This window comes from Cebus imitator, unplaced genomic scaffold (assembly GCF_001604975.1).
Source record: "Cebus imitator isolate Cc_AM_T3 unplaced genomic scaffold, Cebus_imitator-1.0 Scaffold181, whole genome shotgun sequence".
Taxonomy (NCBI): domain Eukaryota; kingdom Metazoa; phylum Chordata; class Mammalia; order Primates; family Cebidae; genus Cebus; species Cebus imitator.
Genome location: NW_016107496.1, coordinates 3,316,496 through 3,339,689, shown reverse-complemented (window position 1 = coordinate 3,339,689; position 23,194 = coordinate 3,316,496). Strand labels below are relative to the sequence as shown.

Below are 23,194 nucleotides of genomic sequence, written 5' to 3'. Positions count from 1 at the left end.
ACAGAACCTTGGTTTTTGTTTTGTCTTGTTTTTGAGACAGGTGTCACTCTGTTGCCCAGGCTGGAGTGCAATGACACTGTCACGGCTCACTGCAGCTTTGACCTCCCTGGCCTCAAGTGATCCTCCCACCTTAGCCTTCCTGAGTAGCTGGGACTATAGGTGCACACCACCACACCTAGCTAATTTTTTTTTTTTTGTACTTTTTAGAGATAGGGTTTTGCCATGTTGCCCAGGCTGGTCTTGAATTCCTGGGCTCAAGCGATCTGCCTGCCTCAGCTTCCCAAAGTGCTGGGATTACAGGCATAAGCCACTGTGCTTGACCCAGAACCTTGTTTTAAACCAAGGATTTTTGACCTGAAGGAAAGGATAGAATCACAATTTTATCTAATCCCATCCCCTAGTCCTGCCCCGTCCCCTGCTGTCTTCCCACCGAAGGCCTGTACTGATGTGATTCAGCAACAATGATACCTATAAGGTGAAAAAGACATCCTTTATATGATAGACAGCTTTGTCAGCACTTGTTTGGGGATCATAACTCTAGCTGAATTAAAATTTTTAAATATTCTATAAATGTTACAGATTTAGCTGAAGGTGATTGGGAGGCTTTTCTAGGAGGGTGTTTTAAATATATTTGTTTTTGAGGGGGATGGTAGCAAAGTAACTCATGGACTGCAAAGTTGTGAGTTTCAAGAGTGGAAAAAAATGAGATGATTACAAAGAAAGACAAGTGGAGCAGGAATAGAAATAGGGTGGGGACACTAAAAATGATACAGGTCCTAAACTTAGGTGATACTCTGTAATAATCCAAAAATATAACATCTAAACCTCTAAATGGTCCCTCATATTTCACATGTCTGACCCTAACAGTAACCACAAGAAAATAAAAATAGAAGGGAATGTTAGGGCAGGAAGGGACTTCTGAGCTTATCTAGTTTAACCCATTCGTTTTAAAGAAAAATGCCCAGAGAGGTAAAGTGACTTGGCCCTATCTACCACACTTAAGGTGGAGTCAGGGTACAAACCCAGTTGTTCTCACTATGAACTGCAGGGAAGGCAGTTCGGGTAAAGGGAATAAATTATAAAGTAAGCAAAAGGCTCAAGCTATTCCTGTTGTACTTCCTGCAAGCCCAAAGAGGGCAACAGAGAAGCAGTAGGCACATTCTATTGTAGGTAGGAGAAAACCACCTAGTCAACTCCAAAATACTGAAGCAACATTGATGTAAAATGTCATTTGAACATGATTCTTCCAATAGTCTTTTCTGTATTCTTTTTTCCTTTAAAAGAAAATTCCCAATCTGAGACAAACTAGATTTCTGATTAGTTACATGGGCATTTAGATCAACGAACAAAATACAAACTTTGACACATTGTTTTCCAAACATACGTTCATTGGGATTCCATACAAATGGAAATCAAAGATATTTACAGAAAGGAAGTACTATCTTTCACATGAACATCCGCATACAGTGAGAACTTCACAATTATACCACCATGTCTCACACAGAGGACTCCTAACAGGCTGATAATCAGCTGACCCAATCCACATATTATTCCACTTTTCACTCACAGATAATATTGTCTACACATATGTGTAAAATTAAGCAGTACATTCTAGACTTTTATTCCAGGGAAATCTACCTTATATATATTAAGATACACATATATGTACATTTTTAAGCAAGAAAGAAACTCATTATTTGCTCCAGTTTTTCCCAACTCTCAAACTGAAATAAAGAATAGCACTTGGCCAGACACGGTGGCTCACGCCTGTAATCGCAGCACTTTGGGAAGCCGAGGTGGGCGGATCATGATGTCAGGAGATTGAGACCATCCTGACCAACATGGTGAAACCCCATCTCTACTAAAACTACAAAAAGCAGCTGGGCATGGTGGCGCACACCTGTAGTCCCCGCTACTCTGGAGGCTGAAGCAGGAGAAAAGCTTGAACCCGGGTGGCGGAGGTTGCAGCGAGCCGAGAGCACGTCACTGCACTCCAGCCTGGCCATAGCGCAAGACTCTGTCTTAAAACAAACCAACAAACAAAAGTATAGAACTTATACAAAACTTTGCCTTGTAGAAACAGCCCTCTGTTTTGTGAGGCAGATAAAAGGGCATCCATAATACACTTTCTTACAATATGTTTAGGCATAAGAAGGGCTGAATTTCTTTTTCTACTTAATGAAATTAGGTAATGTATAGCATATAATCTTAATACTGATTTTATACCATTGATTTTACAAAGTTTATTTATAAAATTTTATTATAAAATGTGTATTTTGCTCAAAATATACATGCTATCTTTGTTCACATTTTTTGTTTTGAGACTGAGTCTCACTCTGTCACCCAGGTTGGAGTATAGTGGCATGATCTTGGTTCACTGCAACCTCCTGGGCTCAGGCAATTCTCGTGCCTCAACCTCCCTAGTTGCTGGGATTACAGGTACACACCACCAGCACACCCAGCTAATATTTGTATTTTTAAGTAGAGATGGGGTTTCACCACGTTGGCCAGGCTGGTCTTGAACTCCTAGTTTCAAGTGATCCACCCACCTTGGCCTCCCAAAGTGCTGGGATTACAGCCATGAGCCACCGCACCCAGGTCCTTTGTCCACATTTCAATCCAAACACCCAATCATCTTCCATAGCCCAAAAGGCTTTGTAACATAATAGAGGACAACCCATTTTTGATGCCTGTGTGGAGTCATTATTCTATGGGGACTGGATTTTGTAAGGCTGCTTAGTAGGGGGATTTCCACAGGAGTCAGCAACTTCAGTAACAAAGTGGGGCTGCTTTAGAAAATCCAACTCAACATTAGAAGGTAACACCAGTAGGCACACTTTAGTAGAGAATTCTACACTATGAGCTCCCCTCCTTCTGCTATTCCCATTTGTCCCCAAACTGAAGAAGACGTCAGAGAAGAGAAGGCAGGGAGCATGCTCAACTAGGACCCACCATGGCACACCACCTTCTACTCTTGGTTCATCATATCAAATCTCACTGTATCCTTGAAGCAAGACTGGAAAGAGACGGCATGTGTCATCACATCATTGTACAGATGAGGAGAATGCAGCACAGGGAGGATGAGGGACTTGCCCAAGGTCCACAGCCAGCATCCAGGTCTCCAGGCCATGGGCCTTGGACACTGTGTCCCTGGCTCACATGGCATTAAGCTCCTATGAGACAGGGACCCCAGTCATAACCAGAATCCTGATTGTTCACAACTCACCACATCCTAATCCAGTGTTTGTGCTTTATTTCACCCTGTTGGTTCTGCTTAATTTTCCTACAGTTTCTGAAAAATCCTTTCAACCAAACAAATATATGTTAAGCAGACAGCAATAAATCATTTTACATTCGACTGAATAATTTGAAATAGAAATTCCAGAGACTTGGGAATTTGGTGCAGAGCAGTAAGAAAATTATAGAACACTATCATTCTACTTTTCATCACATTTGAAACTCTAATTTAATGCCAGGTTGCAACTAAAATACTGCAATAACCAAATGGAAAGGATGGTCTTTCATAATATTATATAAAGTTTCTTTGCCTATGAAATTATTATTATTATTATTAAGATGGAGTCTTACTCTGTTGCCCAGGCTGGAGTGCAGTGGAGTGATCTCAGCTCACTACAACCTCCAACTCCTGGGTTCAAGCAATTCTCCTGCCTCAGCCTCCTGAGTAGCTAGGACTACAAGCTACCACCACACCCAGCTAATTTTTGTATTTTTAGTAGAGACAGGGTTTCAACATATTACCCAAGCTGGTCTTGAACTCCTGACCTCAGGTGATCCACCTGCCTTAACCTCCCTTAAAGTGCTGGGATTATAGACATTAGCCACCATACCCAGCCACATTTGAAATTCTTAAAGTGTCCAAAATAACACTGCGGATCATAGCAGATAAGCAGTGAAGTAAAATAGGAGGTGATACATGAAAAAAGGTCAGAGATGAGCCTCTGGCCCCAGAAAAATGTAGAAATGGAAACAGGCAAAGAGCTCAGAGATGAGAAAATACAAATTTGGGGCACTTCACATGATACCAAGAAGTTATCATATGGTATGGTAAAACAAGATTAACTATTTTAACTAAAAATAAACATTATACTTTTTGGGGAAAAGGCTACTAAAAAATAGAGAATTCATGTGTCTACTTTTAGCAAAGTACAATATTACGCTGCTGTGGGCATTGGCATTGTACCACCAAATGCCACAAACCCAAGTGAATTCTTGACACTTGATAACTCAGCCCTTTTTACTCTTGAAATCTAAGTGGGAAACGAATATTTTAAACTGTTCCTGAGTTATAGTTTCGTTAAAATATTTACTTGCTTAATACCAACTGCTTAGCCTTTAAAAACCAAACCATCACAGATTTTCTAGTGAACTGTAAAGGTCTCACACACTTTCACACACATTCACAATATCATCATATTATGAATTTTGGTATGATTTAAGTTAAAAATATCTTTTCTTGAAAATGCTGTATTATATATGTATAGGTCAGAAATTATTGCATACAATTAAAAAAAAAAGCTACAAATAAAGCCCCACCCAATAGCTGATTTTCTCTACGAAACACCAAGAAGGTTTTTCATTTACTGCAGGTCAGGCCACACCACTGGCCACATTAATAGGTTTCTCTGAAGGTCACTACCACCCATCCCCCAATAGACTGGGAGCGCATCCCCATTTCTGATGTGCTGATGGTAGATCTCTTGCCAGCAAATGAATACTCTTTTTTATATTTTCTTCTCCTTAAACATGTATAAAAACTATCTATAATAGTGTATCATCACTAATACAAATTTCTTCTATTTCAGAAGGCATCAAATGATTGTGCTCTCTTTTTTTTAATTTTATTTTTAAGACAGAGTCTCACTCTGTCACCCAGGCTAGAGTGTAGTGGTGCAATCTCAGCTCACTACAACCTCCACCTCCTGGGTTTCAGTGATTCTCATGCCTCAGCCTCCCAAGTAGCTGGGATTATAGGCCTGTGCTACCACTCCCAGCTAACTTTTGTTTTTTTAGTAAAGATGTGGTTTCAGCATGTTGACTAGGCTGGTCTCAACTCCTGACCTCAGGCGATCCACCCGCCTTGGCCTCCCAAAGTGCTGGGATTATAGGTGTGAGCCATCATGACTGGCCTGATTGTATTTGTTAAACTACAAATACCCAATGTATTTCTTCATATATGGCTGTTCCACCTTTTTGACAAATTAAAAAGGTATATGGGTCAGGCGGGGTGGTTCATGCCTGTAATCCCAGCACTTTGGGAGGCTGAAGTGGGCAGATCACAAGGTCAGGAGATCAAGACCATCCTGGCTAACACAGTGAAACCCCATCTCTACTAAAAATACAAAAAAAAAATTCACTGGGCATGGTGGTGAACACCTGTAGTCCCAGCTACTCAGGAGACTGAGGTAGAAGAATCGCTTGAACCTGGGAGGTGGAGGTTGCAGTGAGCCAAGATCGTGTCACACTGCACTCCAGCCTGGGCGACAGAGCAAGACTTTGTCTCAAAAAAAAAGATATGTGGCTTCTTCCCACTGATTCGTATGTTTGAGTTTTAGCTTGGTATACTGTGGTAAAGGTATGTGTAACCCAAGTCTTTAGGGGGCCTTTCTGTGGCACAAATTTTGTGGTCACTGTACATCATCCATCTTCCTGTTATAGTTTTGATATGACAAATATAATGGTCATTTATTACAGATGTTTCCATGTGACTGAAGAATGTAAATAATTCATGTGCTTATTCTTTTCAGTATTAACTTTCTGTGATGAGGTTCCAGTAGCCACTCCCCACCTTCTCAAGCTCCCTTTCAAAGAAATGGCCCATGTAGCTACTCCACACTCAGCCTCTAATCTTGCCCTGGCAAAACTGGCAAAAGCCTTGGTCATAATACAAACAATGCTATCTGCATCATGGAAAGGTTGCAGAGGCTTCAAACAGTCATACACACTAAGTTAGGAGCATGCTGGTTGCTGCAGTCAGTGTCACCAGTGATTTCATAAGCTATTACAAATGCCATCACTGGGAGAAGATTTTTGGGTCCCCTAAAGTATCCAAGGTGACAACCACAATTTACTGTATTCAGAAGCCAGCTGTAGCTATTATGTGCTAAGTGTCTCGGCATTCTGGAAATGAAATGTAACAGCATTCTGGAAATAAGACTTAATAACTCTTAAAAAGCATCACTACCACCTTAAGCTTAACTGCAAAAACGTTTTAAGTATTAACCCTTCATTCCTAACCACAGATCAATGCAAGAGGCTTCCAGACACTAGGTGAGAATGCCAGTATGGCTCATCAGGACATCTGGAGCTCTCCACCCGGCCAATCAACCCCATAAGAAGGACAGAGGCTGAGAAAAGGTTTTGTTATATTTGATTCTAACATAAAAGAAATGCATGAACATGCTACCTACTCTGGTCGGGAAATAACGGCTTGTCTTAAATGTCTTTAAGGTGCTTGAGAGAATGAAGGTGGTGAAGAAGAGAATACAGGACCAAAAGAGGACATCAGGAGTGTAGGGTCCATGATGGCCGCACGCAGATCCCATGAACTCTCCATGCATCTCCTGGCATTCCTGGAGAAATAAACATTCTGGGTGATGAAAGGCAGACACAACCAAATAAATAGCTGTTTCCTCTCAGTCCACCACTCACTGTCATCCCATGGTTGTTGGGAGCAAAGGCTGCAAGCAGCATCCCCTTGACCTTCATGCAGTTGCAGGGTCCTCTCTTGCACAGGCCACTTTGAAGTAGGGTGGCTACTTATGGTCCTAAGACATAGAACCAGAACTGTTCTGAACAAACACTACTTTCAAGGCTCCAGAAGGACCCTGGCAACTTGTATTGTTCTCACAGAGGACCTCCAAACTTGAAGATTCTTCAACCCCACATGTCTGGATCTGCCTCCTGTCCTGCATGGTTTCATCCCCACCTACACTTAGCACATGGTCACTGGGTAGGATGTGGGGGAAGAAAAAAGAAGGGTAATCTTCTCCCCTTATGTACAAGAAAAGGATAAAAGAAAGTGAGTAAGAATTGTTTTTTTAAAAAGATTTATTTTGGTAAATGCTAGAGTTTGCCAAAAGGCTACCCCTCCCTTTCACGTAGTAGTCCCTCCTAAACCTGTGATCACAATGCTGGGACATTGGGCAGCTCCCAGACTTACACTGACAGTCAGGTTAGCCCAGTGGACTTCTGCTGTTACGATGTTGTGGTCCTTCCAGTACTGCAGGGTGTGATTGTTTGGATTCTCTGGAAGAGTACACCTGCAGCTGAGGGGAAAAATTAAAAAGATTCCTGAGGAAAACAGCCAAATATTCAGTGAAATGTTTTTAGACACAACTGGTTTAAAGGCTGTCAGGAGCTGCCTTGCTTCTCCTTTGCATACTTCAGACCTGAGGAGTTGAGGCCCCTCTGTAGGCCCAAACATATTCTAATTTTTCAGTTGGTCATTACTAAAGTTGGACTCAAATAATCCCATGGATCTTGGATTAAACTGTGCTGACAATAATGTTTGGTATCTGATGTGCCCAGAATGAGTCCTGATTTTTTTTTTTTGCCCGATTTCTATCTCTTAGGCTCTTGCTATGAAATTTAATCTACATCACAAGGAGGTCTCGATATCCCACTTACTTCTCAACAACTTCCTTCAAGCCTGAATATCTTATTCCCTATACCCTTCATCATGCTCTTGTTCTAAAAGTCAGAGTCTTCTGGAGCCATGATGTAAGCACTTCCTGACACTGTATTACCTTTGCTAATATCCCACTACCTTAGCCATTCCCTGGCTACTCATGGTACAGCCAGACCTAGAAATTCCTTTAGCTTCCCCAGGCCTCCTGTTCCAGCCAAACCAGACCAGATCAGACCACACCTGTGCCATTGGCCACCACGTTGCCTCCCAGTCCCAGCATGCTTCCTGCCTGACATGGCTCCCAATATGGTCAACTGACACAGCCATCCTCACTAACTTTGTATGGTCTATAAATTTAATAAGCATGCCTTCTAAGATATGGCATGATGGAATTAAAATTCAAAAAGATCTCAACAGGTTAGAATAATAGGAAGAAACTGACAAAATGAAAAGTAATAGGGAAAGCTATAAAGCCCTATACTTAGGTTTTAAAAAATCAGTTCCAAATAAATAAACCATGGTACATCCAGACAGTGGAATATTAGTCGGCACTAAGAAGAAATGAACCACCAAGCCGTGAAAAAACATAGAGGACCTTAAATGCATATTACAAAGTAAAAGAAGCCAGTCTGAGAAGGCTACATACTACATAATTACAACTATGACATTCTGGAAAATTCAAAACTATAAAGACATAAAAAGATCAGTGGTTGTTAGGAGTTGGGAGGAAGGAGAGAGCAACAGGTGAAGCCCAGAAGATTTTTAGGGAAGTGAAAGTATTCTGTATGATATTATAATGGAGGATACATGTCATTATACATTTATCAAAATCCATAGAATGTACAAAACCAAGAGCCAACCCTAATGTAAACTATGGACTTTGGGTAGCAATAACGTGTCAGTGTAGGTTCACTGATTATAACAAACTTACCACTCTGGTATGGGATATTGATATTGGGGGAGACTATGTGTGTGCTGGGGTAGGGGAATATGCGAACTCTCTGTACTTGCCGTTCAACTTTGCTGTGAATCTAAAACTGCTTTAAAAAATAAAGTCTATTTTAAAAAAATCAATTCCATACATATTAACATAAAACCATTTAAAGAGTTGAGGAGTTCTAGCTTCACATCAGCACCATATGAACTAACAGTAGAATCAGACAAAAAAAAAAAAAAAATACATCTTGAGCTTTATTAACAAATTTCTTTCCGGAACCAAAGTCTACTCAATCCAGGGTTGGTCACTTTGCCTGTCTTCTCTCATTAGGATATAAGCCTCATAAAGACAGATCCTTTCCATGTTCACCGCTATGTTTCCAAGGCCTAAAACAGTGCTTGGTACATAATAGGTGCTCAATCAATATTTGTTAAAAAAAGAAATTAATGATAAAAAGAGGTCAAAGAATGAACCTTACAGAAATAAGAACTCCAATGCCAATAAGAGCCAATTCACTAGGCATTGAAGATTATAATCCCTAATCATTTACTTTCTAGTAGAATAAAGTTCTAATAAATTTTTTATTAATTCTGATTTTTAAAAGGTTAATGAGTGAATAACTAGAATAGATGAAAGTGTATCTGTTGCTGGTTGGCAGATGCATCCAGGCAGTGTACTCTCTCTTCTGAGGCAGTTTTGAACTGAAATTGTTCATTTCACAACCAGATCCTCCACATCAGAACTGTACAGCCAGAACTTGATGTACAGAGCTAAGGGAAGAGGATCTTTAGTCATAATTTGGAGAATGCTGTTCAAGAGAAGAAATGTTTATAGGACCAGAGTGTCCTAAATGGTTGAAAACACAGCCAGATACTGTGTTTCTTTTCTAGACGATCCAAACCATATTGAACACATAAAGAAATCATAATCTCCGGAGTTGAAATCTAGGAAGTAAGTAGGTTTCTAGATCTTTATGATATCATGTGAGATGCCTCAGGATCTTAAATAAATTATTAATATAGCTTCACCTAATAATTCCTAAGAGTTGCCTATACATGCTTTCAGAAAAAGAGAATCCTTCATTTCAACAAAGGAGCTAAGAGAAAAAAAAAGAAAAAAAGAGAGAAAGAGTCCATTCTCTCACTTGATAACATAGTCTAGGGGCTCACAAATCCTTGCAAAAAGTTCTTCCCCATAATGAATTCAAATTCTCCCTGCTACATTTGTCGCCTATTTTTATTTCAGTGCCTAGAACCGAAAGACCTGGCCTGGAAAGCACTTCTTGAGTACCCTCTGTGTTTCACTTTCAGTCGATCTTCTCTGTCAACACTTTTGATTGTTCTCTTCTGGCAGCCCTCCAATTCTCCTCATCCATATCTGAGCTCCATTTCCCAATGGGCAAGACACTTCTTTACTAGAAGCTGTAAGCACTGCCTAGCACTCTCTATCAGCAATTAAACTCAGGCCCTTTGCTCAATTTTCTAAAATTAAGCAGAAAGCACACTTACTAATAGAGGCTAAGGTGGTCCAGCTGGCTGTGCATGTGGATGGGATAGGTCTCTGCCAGATGAATCAGTTTTTCTATTGCTTCGTAGATGAAAATAATGCAAATTAGGGAGGCAAATGCTTCTTCAGTGAAACGGGTAATGTAGCAGACAAGGGAACTGGCATCAGTTGCCACAAGGACAATACACAGGAAAGCAGTCCACAGTCCAATACAAGCTCGCAGGGAGAGGTATGAAAGAGCATAGTCTCTGAAACAAGACCAAAGTTCATCAGAAAGCATGAATGGATGGCATTAAGAGACAAGGAGTCAGAAATGTGGTTAATTCAACTCATCTAAACCAGCACTGGAACCCAATTTATCCTAATTCTGTATGCATTTTACTCCTAAATAACGCTCTGGCACAGTTGTGATACAGATTTGCTTCACAGGATATGGGCAAGGATAGGAAAACTGAAAAAAGAAATTGTCTCTTATACATTCCTGCCATTACTACCTAATGTAATTATGATCTTATTCTTGTAGTAAGAGAAAAAGGGGCTGGCCCTAGTCCCATGAGCTACTACTTGAAATATAGAAGGAAAAAAGAAAAGACTGTATAGGAAAAGTAGGGAAACCAGAGCACTCTTGTGCCCCACTATTACTAGCAATATATATGTATGTATACACACATATATACATACACATATACATATGAAGGGGGATATTAGGCCAAATTACAAATTGACTTGCAATGGAAATGATGAAGTTTGAAGTAGCTAGGAAAAGTCTTTTTAAAGATAAAAAGTCAACACTTCAATAATGGCTGAGGGATATTAATCAAGCTCTTTAAGAATAGGAGATCTGCTATTTTGGGTATGGTGCTACCTAGGGGCAGGACAACAGACCAAATGTTGTTCTCCTTCCAGGTTTCTTACAATCCAGAATCATACTGCCTGTCTGTACTCAATCAGAACCCTGACATTTAACCCTGGCAGCATAATCACTAAATCTGTTAGATTTTTCAGAAAAACAAATGTCTTACTTGCAGAATTTGAACAAAATCTTTTCAAACACAAGCACTGGCCCAGTACTTCCCAGGATGGTGAGAGCCTGTCCCGCAAACAAGGAATAAGCAATCCCCGTCATGGAGGCGCCAAACAAGGATTCAATCGCACTCTAAGAGGAAAAAAAGTCATCACTGAGTCCACAGCCCATCAGTACGAGTAATAATGGCTTAGGTACATTCCCGACTTAGCTCTCCTGTGTGCTCTGATGCCCATTTGCTTGTATTTCAGCTTAGCAAGAGTGATATGTACACACCATCTAATACTCCTGTAAACAGATACTACTTTAATAATTCAGGTGCCCAGATCCATTGGCACATCATTCCTTAACTAACTCCTATTCTTTAGTGACTCAATTCAGTATTTGAAAATATATAGAAAGCACAGTGATACCACTCACACTACAAGCTCACATACAGAGTCACTTTAAATCTTATTTTAAAATGGCATCAATATATCCATTTTCCATCACTGAAGCAATAGAAAACTCAACTGAGCAACCAGCTACTGAAGCTGATGTTCAAGCAGAATAGTCTGTTCTAAAGAGAGAACTGTGTTGTTCTTTGGTATGATGTCAGAAGACCATGGTAATTCAGAGGAAAAATCCAATCTCTTCAGTCCTAGACCGGGTAACTCCCCCCAGTCCCCAGTGGACTTGGCTGCCGCCGCAATATTTTAGGTCTTATTTGGGACCATTCGAAGTGGTTAAGGACTCTTACTATGCGTCCCTCAGTGGCTTCTCCAAGCAATCCCCCAAAGGTGATGACAGGTGACATGCAGGCACAGTACAGGAACAGAAAGGAGGCCAAACACTGTAAGCTGAGTGCATCCCGGTAGTCGCTCCAGTACCAGGGGGCCTTCCGCTTGATGTCCAACACCAAGCCCCCAAATAGCCTGTGGAAACACAGTAGATAGGCCTCTAACGCAGTCCTTCTTCCCTAAAAGCACGTGAACAGCACGCATTTGAAAGCATTTCAAATGAACTCTGTTTAGAGGTAAGACTTTGGCTTCAGTTTGACCCCAGAACAGATATCTCTCTCAGGTCAGCAGAGTCTCTTTGCAACCAAGGGTATAACTTATGGTAAATTTGAATGAATATCCTAAACATACAAAGAATTAACTTAGATATGCATATTATCCATTTAATGAAAAAAATTCAAAAAAATTAACAAGAAAGTAAGTATTACCTTCAAACTAGATTCTGAGCTGTTAGGAGGAAATGTGCAAAACCAACTTAAGGTATTAAAATTATTAGTTTTATTACGTGTTTTCTAGATAAAAAGACCCTATCACATGCACTTTCTTACTCTGAACAACTACCCACCTTACTTGTGAGAAATTAGCATAATAATTCATTCATGCAATTGACAAGTAGGAGCAGATACCTGGTGCTAGGCACTGTGTCAGGTACTAGAGATGCAGCAATGAGCAAGACATGAACAGCCCTGCTCTCCAGGACCAAGTCTACTGCAGGAGACAGGCAATGTTGTGAGGGTGCCATGGTGGCATAGAGCAGGGAGGGGCATTTCAGCCATGACTTCAGGGAGGGACTGGGAGTTAGCCAGATGAGGCAGAGGGGCCAGCATGGGTGACACTTAGAGGTGAGAGGGCATGGTAAGTCAAGGTGCTGAAAGATATGAGTTGTAAATACAATGTGAAGAGTAAATGCCAATAGACAAAGCTGGAGAAGCTAAGTCAAAAGGGCCTTGTAAATGATTTTAAGGAATTAAAACTTCATCCTAATAGCATGTCAAGTTACTGAAGAACTGTAAACAGAGGGGTGACATCATCAAACACACATTCTGGAAGGACCACTCTTGTGGTAGTATGATGAATGGAGCATAGACTAGGATGAGAAGTGGATGGACTCGAGAGCTAATCAGGAGGTAGAATCAACAGGACTTGGTGGCAGGACTTCAGGGCCTCTCTCCTCTTCTCAAAGATGAGACAGACCAAGACCAAGATCTCCCACACGAAGGAGATGTGCTCCCAGTTCAGTCACTTTTTCTAAGAGTGGAGTCACTGCACCAGGATGAGGGCTGTCAGGTGAATAACAGAAAGAGCTACTCAGCATTTTATAGCACAAATCCCCTGGCTTCTTCTACCAATCAATGGCACAGAAAACAAGGAAGAGGGACTATTACAGAATGGGAACATAATGACCAAACGCACACCCTCCTTGCTGTGGAGCTTCTGGCCTAGGAACACTCTCGTCATGCTTTCTTCTTTGTTACTTATGGCATGCCTGTCTTAGTCAATATCAGGGAGGTTCAAGATCTGTCTTAACCCTGGCTTGGAGGGTCAGATCATACAGAACTCAGGGTACCATTTCAATTTTGTCTCCTTTCCCACCTTCTTTTTTTTTTTTAAACAGTGAAGAATGTCAAACAAATGAACTCTAAAAAGATGTTGCTAACACAATCATAAAAAGTTTAATATGAACTGAGCATTAGACAGTTTAAAGAATAATTGTTAACTTTGTTAGATTTGATAATGGCATGATGTCCTAATCAAAGAGATACATACTGAAGTATTTACAGGTAAAATGTCGGTGACTTGGTTTAAAATAATCTAGAAAACATAAAAATAAAATTAAGTGGGAAGAAATAGATGAAACAAGATTGGCAAAATGTTGGTAATAGTTGATGGGTACATGGGGGCTCATTACACTATTCTCTCTTTCTTTAATATGTTTAAATTTTTCTATAATAAAAAGCTATTTTTTAAAACCCACAAGCTATTCTCTCATGGAAGGAGGCTTGGTTAGCTCTTTCTTTCCTTCTCTCACCTAGGAGCCTGGAGGTATATGAGTAGGCCTGGGATCTGTATGCAAGGGGAGAAGGTCTAGCCAGCAGTTTCTCCTCGAACACTCTCTCTCATCTAGCTAGTATAATGGGCGTGCAGGTGGACACAGGACAGACGCTTACCCACCTGCTCTTTTCTGATGGATGTAGCTGGGATTCACCTTTCCTCAACTTACGGCAGTAACATCATAATCTGGGTTTGGGCATAGGGAAGAGAAGCAAAGCCAGCCTTGTGACCTGTCTTAATTTTAGCCTGTCTGGCAAACCTAGCTTAGGTAAAGGAGCTATCTACCTGGTTTAGCCTAAATCATAAGAGTTCTGCCTCAGGGTTTGGGACCAATGCTTCAGTTAGTAATAAAGCATCAATTTGTCTTTCTCCTCTAGGTAAACAGCCTGTCAATAACCTTATAGGCCCCAGTAATTTGTCTGGGGCAAGATTCAAGTATTTTTGGGTTCTTAGCTAACATAGCATCTTATTACCATATGATTATCCCTTCATTACCAGTCACCTTCCTCTGGAGAGCACAATTCTGTGAGAAGAATCTCCTTGTATAATAGTGACTCCCTACACACACACACACACACTCACTCTCTCTCTCTCTCTCTCTCTCTCTCTCTGAGGCTACCTGAGATGCTGCCATGATTACTCAGCCCCTAGACACAGGAGGACAGGAGTGTCTGTGAACAACAGGCAAAAGATTTATGTGAAATGAATTTCTGAGAAGCCATAGAAAGGGAAGACATCTATGTGTCTAGCAGTGATTAAAAGCCAGGAAAAGATCTGAGGCTCATATGGATAGTATAAATATAAATTAATAAAATAATTTCTGAACACTTTATGGAGTCAGACTCATATATCATTCATGCATAAAATCAGACTATGATTGCATATCTACAACAGATATTCATCAGGCATGGATGCTTCTATCTGTACTTGGGATTTCCTTTCCCTTTCAACACTGTCCTTCACATTCAAGTTTTCTGGGGCAGGAGGCACACAGGGATATGAGTTTAATTTAAGCTTGATGCAAGAAAGGACTTACCTGCGTAGAGGGTCACTAGGCTCTGGAGCATTGACTTAAGGAGCCCTTCCCTGGAGGGCTTTAGAAACAGGCCAGCCATCCAATTGTCTGGTATGCTTTGGAAGAAACCTGTTTGAAGTGTGGGGGATCATCGAGATAGCAGCTCCTGATTCTTTTTCCATCAGCCCTTCCCAAAAGTGGCATCCCCAATAAGGGACATAAATCTACCCTGAAAAACCTCTTTCCAGAGCACCCTCCTTGCTGTGGAGCTTCTGGCCTAGGAACACTCTCGTCATACTTTCTTACTTATGGCATCCCTGCCTTAGTCAATATCAGGGAGGTTCAAGATCTGTCTTAACCCTGGCTTGGAGGGTCAGATCATACAGAACTCAGGGTACCATTTCAATTTTGTCTCCTTTCCCACCTTCTTTTTTTTTTTAAACAGTGAAGAATGTTACTTGTGCAAGTCAGAATCTGATACCAATTAAATGGTGACAGCTTTGCCAATAAACAAGAATATGCTCTTCCATGGCTAGGAAGGGAGACTGCCACAGCTGACAGGTCCCAAAGATACATGGAGTCCTTTCCCACCTTCTTAGAGTCTACTTCACCCTGCCTTCAAATACGTCTCCATCCAACAAAGATAACATTCCTTAAGATGTTATCTAAGTTTTGCTCCAATGTTGTTAAGCATGGCAAGCATAAAACAGTTTTACACCTCAAAGAAACATAATTAATAGTCCAAAGAATTATAAAACCCAGGCTAATGTGGTTTTAGTTTGTGCAGTCCAGGAATGTACAGAAACGTGTAGCATGTCCACATGCAAAAAAGGCTCACGTTTACCTCCCACATAATTTGAGACTGAGAAAGAGGCCAGAGCTGGCCTGAAACTGTGATCCTTGATGCAGGCATTATGTTACCCTGTCTAAGGGGCTACAATGGGAGGAAGGTCATATGTCTTGAGGCCCTTTACTAAGGGCTCTAAGGAAAATGACAGGAGCTCAGAAAGAGGAAGCATCTCCCATATCAAGCAGAACTAAGCTCTGAGCCTAGAGCTTCCTTTTAGCTTTGTCAATTCCAGAAGTTCGTGACTTGACATTACGAGATAACTCTTTCAAACTCCATTTGAATTTGTGAGTTAAGATACTTGGGGTTTGTGAATAAGCATATGATGATCCTGGCAATATGGGATTTTCTTGGGGACATCAGACACCATTTCCAAGATCTTATAACTGTTGAGATCCAATCTAATGGTCTCCCAAACCCCTATGCGGAATTGACTATAAGCGACCCCCTCTAATCTATTCATTTTCTTTGGCACCAATAGCAACCTAAAATCTCACCTCTGCACAGACATTGGTCTGAGGGAAACCTTGTTGCCCAAAATTCTACTACTTTCAAACTCTAAGTTACTAAGCTGTGGACACCCTTTATGTCCAAAAGATAAATTGTAATTTTGAAATATCAAATCCATACTCAAAACCTTTTCCTGAAAAAATTACCACCTCCTTTAGGACAGAGTCAATCCTGGAACCCCTTCTAAGGACACATGCTTCCCTTGAACTGCCTCTCGATACCAGGCCTCCCCACCCAATTCAGACCTCTCCCAACTTTAAAGAAAATGTTTTGTTTTTTTTAAGGGGTGGCTGCTCCTCTTTTCAGTGTCTCTTCCATTGCAAGAATACCTTCTTTCCACCTATGCTCCCTTCCAGAGCACAGCCATCTTCCCCTACACTCCAATACATTCTCCCTATCAGAAAACATGCTCCTCTACAGGACAACTGCTAGTCAAGTGCCATTCTCTCCTGTTCTCTGTCTCCTTTCCTGGCTTTTCCCTGAATTTCTAAGATTGGAAGAATAAAATGCTTTCCACAATTCCAAAACAAACCTGGGTTTCCACTGGGTAGAGTGCTGAGGATAGAAGAGTAAGCAAAGCAACCTCAAGCGAGAAGGCAGAAAAGAAGAAAGCAAAAGGTTAGAGGACATAAAAGCTGCTTTCCATGATCTGAGTCCTGCCCTGAGAATCTCTACTCAGCAGAACCTTCTTAACAGCACAGCTTAACAGAGACACAGCCATAGTCTCAACCTTCTCTCATAATCTGGGGACACCTCTGAATGTCACACCAACCCAAAATATCATTCTCTTTTACCACTTTCTGACCTAGGGAATAAAATCTCCTAGTCTAGGGGCCTGCTTCCCTCATCTGCCTTCTCCTTGTACATCTGTCCTTAAAATGTTGGCTTAGAGGCCGGGCATGGTGGTTCACACCTGTAATCCCAGCACTTTGGGAGGCAAAGGTGGGTAGATCACTTGAGGTCAGGAGGTCAAGACCAGCCTGGCCAACATGGTGAAACCCCATCTCTACTAAAACTACAAAACATTAGCTGGGCATGGTGGCGCGTGCCTGTAATCCCAGCTACTCAGGAGGCTGAGGCAGNGCGTGCCTGTAATCCCAGCTACTCAGGAGGCTGAGGCAGGAGAATTGCCTGAACCCAGGAGGCGGAGGTTGCGGTGAGCCGAGATCGCGCCAGTGCACTCCAGCCTGGGTAACAAGAGCGAAACTCTGTCTCAAAAAAAAAAAAGACAAAAAATTAGCCAGCCATGGTGGTATGTGCCTGTAATCCCAGCTACTCTGGAGGCTGAGGCAAGAGAATCGCTTGAACCTGGGAGGCAGAGGTTGCAGTGAGCTGAGATCATGCCATTGCATTCCAGCCTGGGTGACAGGGTGAGACTCCATCCCCTCCTCACCAAAAAAGTTGGCCTAGAAGAGCAGATTGCCTATTCTGAGGCATGCACACCTAAAATAGTACCTATCTTCCTGCCCTAAGGAAGTTTCTTAACCTAAAATGATCACTCAAAATTTATCATACCTAGTCCATTCCATGCTATGGAGCAGACATCATTCTAAAAGTATTCACTCATTTAGCAGATATTGAGAGTCTACTCTGCTCAGGGCACTGTGCTGGGTCCTAGTAATATAATGGAGCCCCTTCTCTTTTGGAACAAACAGTCTAGCAGAAAAGACAATAAATCAACCAATAATCATTAAGTATGATAAAGGCTGTAATGTGGGGAAGGAAGGTCAGAGCTCAATACTGTGATATTACATAGCAGGTACACCTGACTTCATCCAGAGAGAGTCCTGGAAGGCTTTCCAAAGGAAGTGACACAAGAACTGAGACTAAGGATATGTAGGAGTTAGCCAGGAGATGAGGAAGGGAAAGAGTGTTCAAATCAGAGGGAACCATGGTAGGAATGACTGGAGGTGAGACAAAACATGGTGGGTGATTTGAGAAACTTGAATGAATGAATATGATATTTGATATATTCATTATATTTCTAGTCAGTGTTTCCATTTGAAAAGTCATTCTTCAGCCAATAAATTCCCACTACAGAGAAGAAGGTTGAAAGAAAGAGGATGCCTCATTTTTTCACATAACTTCTACCTAATTAGCAGCATTGCTGTGAGACATCCCAGGACTTACCGCCCAGTGCGCTGAAGTTCTGGCCCACTGTGACCCCCGTGTGGCTCCTGTTCTATGTGGCAAATATTTCCATTTGGAACTCCAGGCATTTTCCTTTTCTCCTTTTAACAGAAGACCACAAAATTAGTAAAGTTAACATCTATTTCTCCCTTCTGCTATCAGAGGGGAGTGGTAATGGGATAACCCAAAAGCAACCAAAAATGCCCAAGTGTAGCTTTCAAATTCATTAACTGACTTGATGCAGTTTATCGACTTTACTGAAACACACACACACACACACACACACACACACACACACACACACACCCCGCATAATGTCGCCTACTGTTCCATAGTACCTGACTCCTAACTATGCCTTGCCAGCAAATAGAAAAATGAGGACTTTGGCATCAGATGTGACCTAAGTTCCAGTTTCAAATCTGCCTCTGTGCAATCTTACTTTATCTTAAAATCTTGCCCTAGAAGATAGTTTTATTCCTTATTTGTAAAACTAGAGATAATAGTACCTTTTGAGGGATGTTCCTGGGAAGGCTGAATTTGCATACATAAATCACCTGGCTGGTGCCTAGTACACAGTAGGAGCTCCTTTCCCATCTTTAATATGTCAGAAAAATATCAGATACTCTATTTGCTCTCTCTATACAACTTGCTCTTTTCCTTTGATGACTTATATACAATGTAGTCCCAGTAAATGTTCTCTCTTCTTCTCTTCTCTGCCATTTCACATCAGTCCTTCAAAATTTGGCTTAAAATCCATCCCCAGGTAATCCCAACTGACACCATCACACCTGAGCCCTGAGCCAATTTATGTTATCCAGATTCTTTTTTATTTTTTTTTTTTAAGATGGAGTCTCACTCTGCCACCCAAGCTAGAGTGCAGTGGCACCATCTCAGCTCACTGCAACCTCAACCTCCTGGGTTCAAGTGATTCTCCTGCCTCAGTCTCCTGAGTAGCTGGGATTATAGGCACCACAATGCCCAGCTAATTTTTGTATTTTTAGTAGAGACAGGATTTCACCATGTTGGCCAGGCTGGTCTTAAACTCCTGATGTCAGGTAATCCAGCTGCCTTGGTGTCCCAAAGTGCTGGGATTACAGGCGTGAGCCACCACACCCAGCCCAGAATAATTTTTATTACTGTTTTGACATTCTAGGTGTACCAAAACAGGGCTGCATCTTGATATATTTAGCATATACCCACATGGTCTTTGCTTTGTCCATGGTGGGCAGTCAGTAAGTGACAATAGTCACACTGGGTAATGTGCATACATTACCTGGGAAGGGACGTTTTTGGGTGGCTCAATTCTAATGGAGGGATCCCACTCTCCTGGAGGGAGCACCGTCACCTGGTCAAGGAACTCGTCAATCCCTGCCAGGAGATCATCTCGCTCTTTTGCCTTATATGCTACATCATGAAAAATCTACAGAGAAGAAAAAAAACCCTCAGGAAACTTAAGAGAAACTTTACATGAAACAATCACCAATGGATATGGTAAAAAATGGATAAAACCTCTTGATTTTTATCTCTATTATGGGGATCTGAGATGCAGAAACTTTAGCACCTAGAGAAGTGTAAGGATAAAAGGATTTAAAACACAAGTGTAGAAATGAGATGCATCAAAAAGAACTATATATATGTCTGCTAGTATAAGAAGAGATAAGACATGACTCTAAAGGTGTAAAAATATGTTATCTCCACAAAGGATGGAAGGAAAAGCAAGATGTACGAAAAAAATATTTTTTTAATCAGCTTTCCCAGGTTGAGAGGAAAATTTTCTTGATCATAACGGTTGGAAACACTGGCTAGAATTACTAGTGAAGGTCCTCCACAAATTAAGCCTCTCAATCAAAGAAAGCTGATAAAAAACAGGCCACACCTCCTTCTTCCCCCTTAAGGCATATGCCTTGAAAGTCCTACTTTGCAGCTTACAGAGTGGTACAGTTCTTTCCAAAGTATGCACTGTGGGTTCAATACAATGTCAAAATATCTGGTTGTTTTGGTGCAGACTAGTCAAGACATTCATACTACACTGCCTGAGGTCATACCCATGAGCTTATACAAACTGATCTCATTTAGTGGAACAGGAGTGAGGTTTCTTTATGTAAATAGCTTGAATGTATTTAATTAACCATCTTCTCTTGAAAGTTAAGCCAACCTTAATATATTTCTCTATATATCCTACTTGACAGTAATAGTTTCCCCAGAAAAAGATTTCTCTGCATCCTTGACTACTCAAAAAATGAGAGTTAACATAGGAAGAAAAATCCTCTAGAGCTTGGTCCTTCTACACTAGGCTCTCAGTTGAACTACTTCCCAGCAGACATTGCAATGGAAAGTATTTTATCCCCAACAACTAGCACAGTGCCTGGCACAGAGTAAACATTCAATAAATACTTATGAGATGGAAGAAATGAAGCAGAAGTTGCACATACCTCATCTGTCATGATGGTGGCCATGGATCTGCCAATCTCATGGTACTGCTGACCTTTCCCTACTGGACCCAATAAGATAAACAAAAATCTGGCAAAACATACAGAGGAGGAAATGATGTAAATAAATATAAAGGAGTGCCATCTTAGTCCTGTCTAAATAGCATAAGATTTCTCTCTCCTGTCATACAGAAATCATCACTGTACCTTCAAAAAAAAAAAAGGAGACAGTAATGAAGGAGGACTTTGAGTTGCCTTGACCTAATAATAGCTCCACTATGGGCATTCGATGCTATTGTGTGGCATCATTCAACAATGTGGTTATATCTCTTATGGTTTCTATAGACACAATTCCCAGCTGCAGAAAAGATGTTTTTTCAAAACATGGCATTGTGGTGCAAATTCAGGGTTATCTGAATTCCATTTATTTTTCTAACAAGAAAATGATGGGGAGATGAGAGGGATAAGAAGGTTGAAATGATCAAGCCTTACAGAGGAGTCTAAATTGTGTTCTGGACATCTGAATACTCCCTGTAAGTAGCAGGGCTCTGAATCACCAGCATCACCACCTTCAGAGCATATGAATAGCCTTTTGAACAAATATGTGCACATCTGCAAACCATATAAACCCTGCCAGAATTGTGTAAAGAAAAACAAATACCTTTATTAAGAGACGTTTCCCTGCGATATGGCTTTATAGAACTGAGAAGATAACGCTTGACTTCCTATTTTAACAAGTTATTGGCCCTTGCTATGTCCTTTGAATGCTCTTCAGTTCTGTATTTCCAGGGCTATCGGTGCTGTGCAGTCACAGCCTCAGAAATCTCAGAATTTCTCTTCATGGTAGTTAATCAAATATACCTCAATTTTCTGAGATTACTGCTGATTTTTTTTTTTTAAGACAGGGTCTGACTCTGTTGCCCACACTGGTTTGCCATGGTGCAATCCTAGGATTCTAACTCACTGCAGGCTCAAACTCCTGGGCTCAAGTAATCCCCACACCTCAGCCTCTCAAGTAGTTGGGACTAGAGGCACACACCAGCACATCTGGCTTTTCTGCTGAATTGTAAACACCATTCCTAAAATTAATTAATTCTAAATTTCAATATTAACTGGTTTCTTCTACCAGTACTGCATAAATTTGAACTTTGGATAGAATGCATGAGTTATATCTTTGCCTTTACCTTGTTGGGATTGGCACTTCTGTTAGGCCGGAGAGAAGAACAGCTGGAGACAGCCTCACAAAGGCAACAATGGGACGGTCCAAAATATCCACCTCGCCAACCAGGACATTGGAGGCCTCAGCCCCAGTAGGAATTTTTTTCATGAAATGAAGGTCTACCTAAAAGTCCAAAAGAATCCTCTGACAACTTGGGAACCACCACCTTAAATACCATTTTTAAATTTTTTTATTTACTTTTTTTTGAGACAGAGTCTCACTCCGTCACCCACGCTGGAGTGCAGTGGCACGATCTCAGCTCAATGCAACCTCCACCTCCCAGGTTCAAGCAATTCTTGTGCTTTAGGCTCCCTAGTAGCTAGAATTATAGGCATGCACCACCATGTCCAGCTAATTTTTCTGTATTTTTAGTAGAGATAGAGTTTTGCCATGTTTGCCAGACTAATCTCAAACTCTGGCCTCATGTGATCCACCTGCCTCAGCCTCCCAAAGTGCTGAGATTACAGGTGTGAGCCACTGCACCTGGCCCTATCACCTTAAATATTAATCACCCTCCTCATACCTTACACTCATGTCATTTTACAGTTAGCAAACATTTTCTCACACTATTTTATTTTATCCTTACAAAAACCCCAGAAGGAGGATATGACAGATTGTATTTGTCCCACTTAAAGAAAAAAAATGAAGCATCTGAAACCTAGAGAGGTGAAGTTGACTTGCCCAGGACCACAGAGCTTTTAAGGTATAGATTCAGATTTTAAAACTAGCTATTCTGATTTCAATCCCATTCCTCCAAGCTTCCTCCGAGAGAAGTGTTTCTGAAGCTCTGGGTCACATTCTTTCCCTTTTTAAATACTCAAAGGTTTTGTCAGAGGTTTCAGGTTTTCTAAATAAAATGAAGAGCCTTAAGAGCAGAGAAAGTGCTATGACACTATCTGTGTTTTAGAAACGCAGGGTTAAAGATAGACCAGAACAAGCCGGGCACGGTGGCCCACGCCTGTAATCCCAGCACTTTGGGAGGCTGAGGTGGGTGGATCACGAGGTCAAGAGATCGAGACCATCCTGGTCAACATGGTGAAACCCCGTCTCTACTAAAAATACAAAAAATTAGCTGGGCATGGTGGCACGTGCCTGTAG

General features: G+C 41.2%; 1 protein-coding gene and 1 non-coding gene across 2 annotated transcripts in view; both read right to left on the bottom strand.

The window, feature by feature from the left end:
• Positions 1-23,194, bottom strand: part of SLC4A8 (solute carrier family 4 member 8) — a 93,982-nt gene that overhangs the window by 36,914 nt on the left and 33,874 nt on the right. The window contains exons 8-16 of the mRNA XM_017545905.2: positions 22,062-22,219; positions 20,881-20,968; positions 19,722-19,868; positions 18,449-18,549; positions 11,855-12,029; positions 11,114-11,247; positions 10,094-10,339; positions 7,181-7,286; positions 6,429-6,590 (exon numbers count right to left, since the gene is read on the bottom strand). Coding sequence (XP_017401394.1) covers positions 6,429-6,590; positions 7,181-7,286; positions 10,094-10,339; positions 11,114-11,247; positions 11,855-12,029; positions 18,449-18,549; positions 19,722-19,868; positions 20,881-20,968; positions 22,062-22,219 — 1,317 coding nt within the window. The remainder of the gene's footprint in view (positions 1-6,428; positions 6,591-7,180; positions 7,287-10,093; positions 10,340-11,113; positions 11,248-11,854; positions 12,030-18,448; positions 18,550-19,721; positions 19,869-20,880; positions 20,969-22,061; positions 22,220-23,194) is intronic.
• LOC119473761 lies at positions 15,411-15,541 on the bottom strand. Its single transcript, XR_005202985.1, has one exon. It is a non-coding gene; the product is annotated as a small nucleolar RNA SNORA24 (small nucleolar RNA).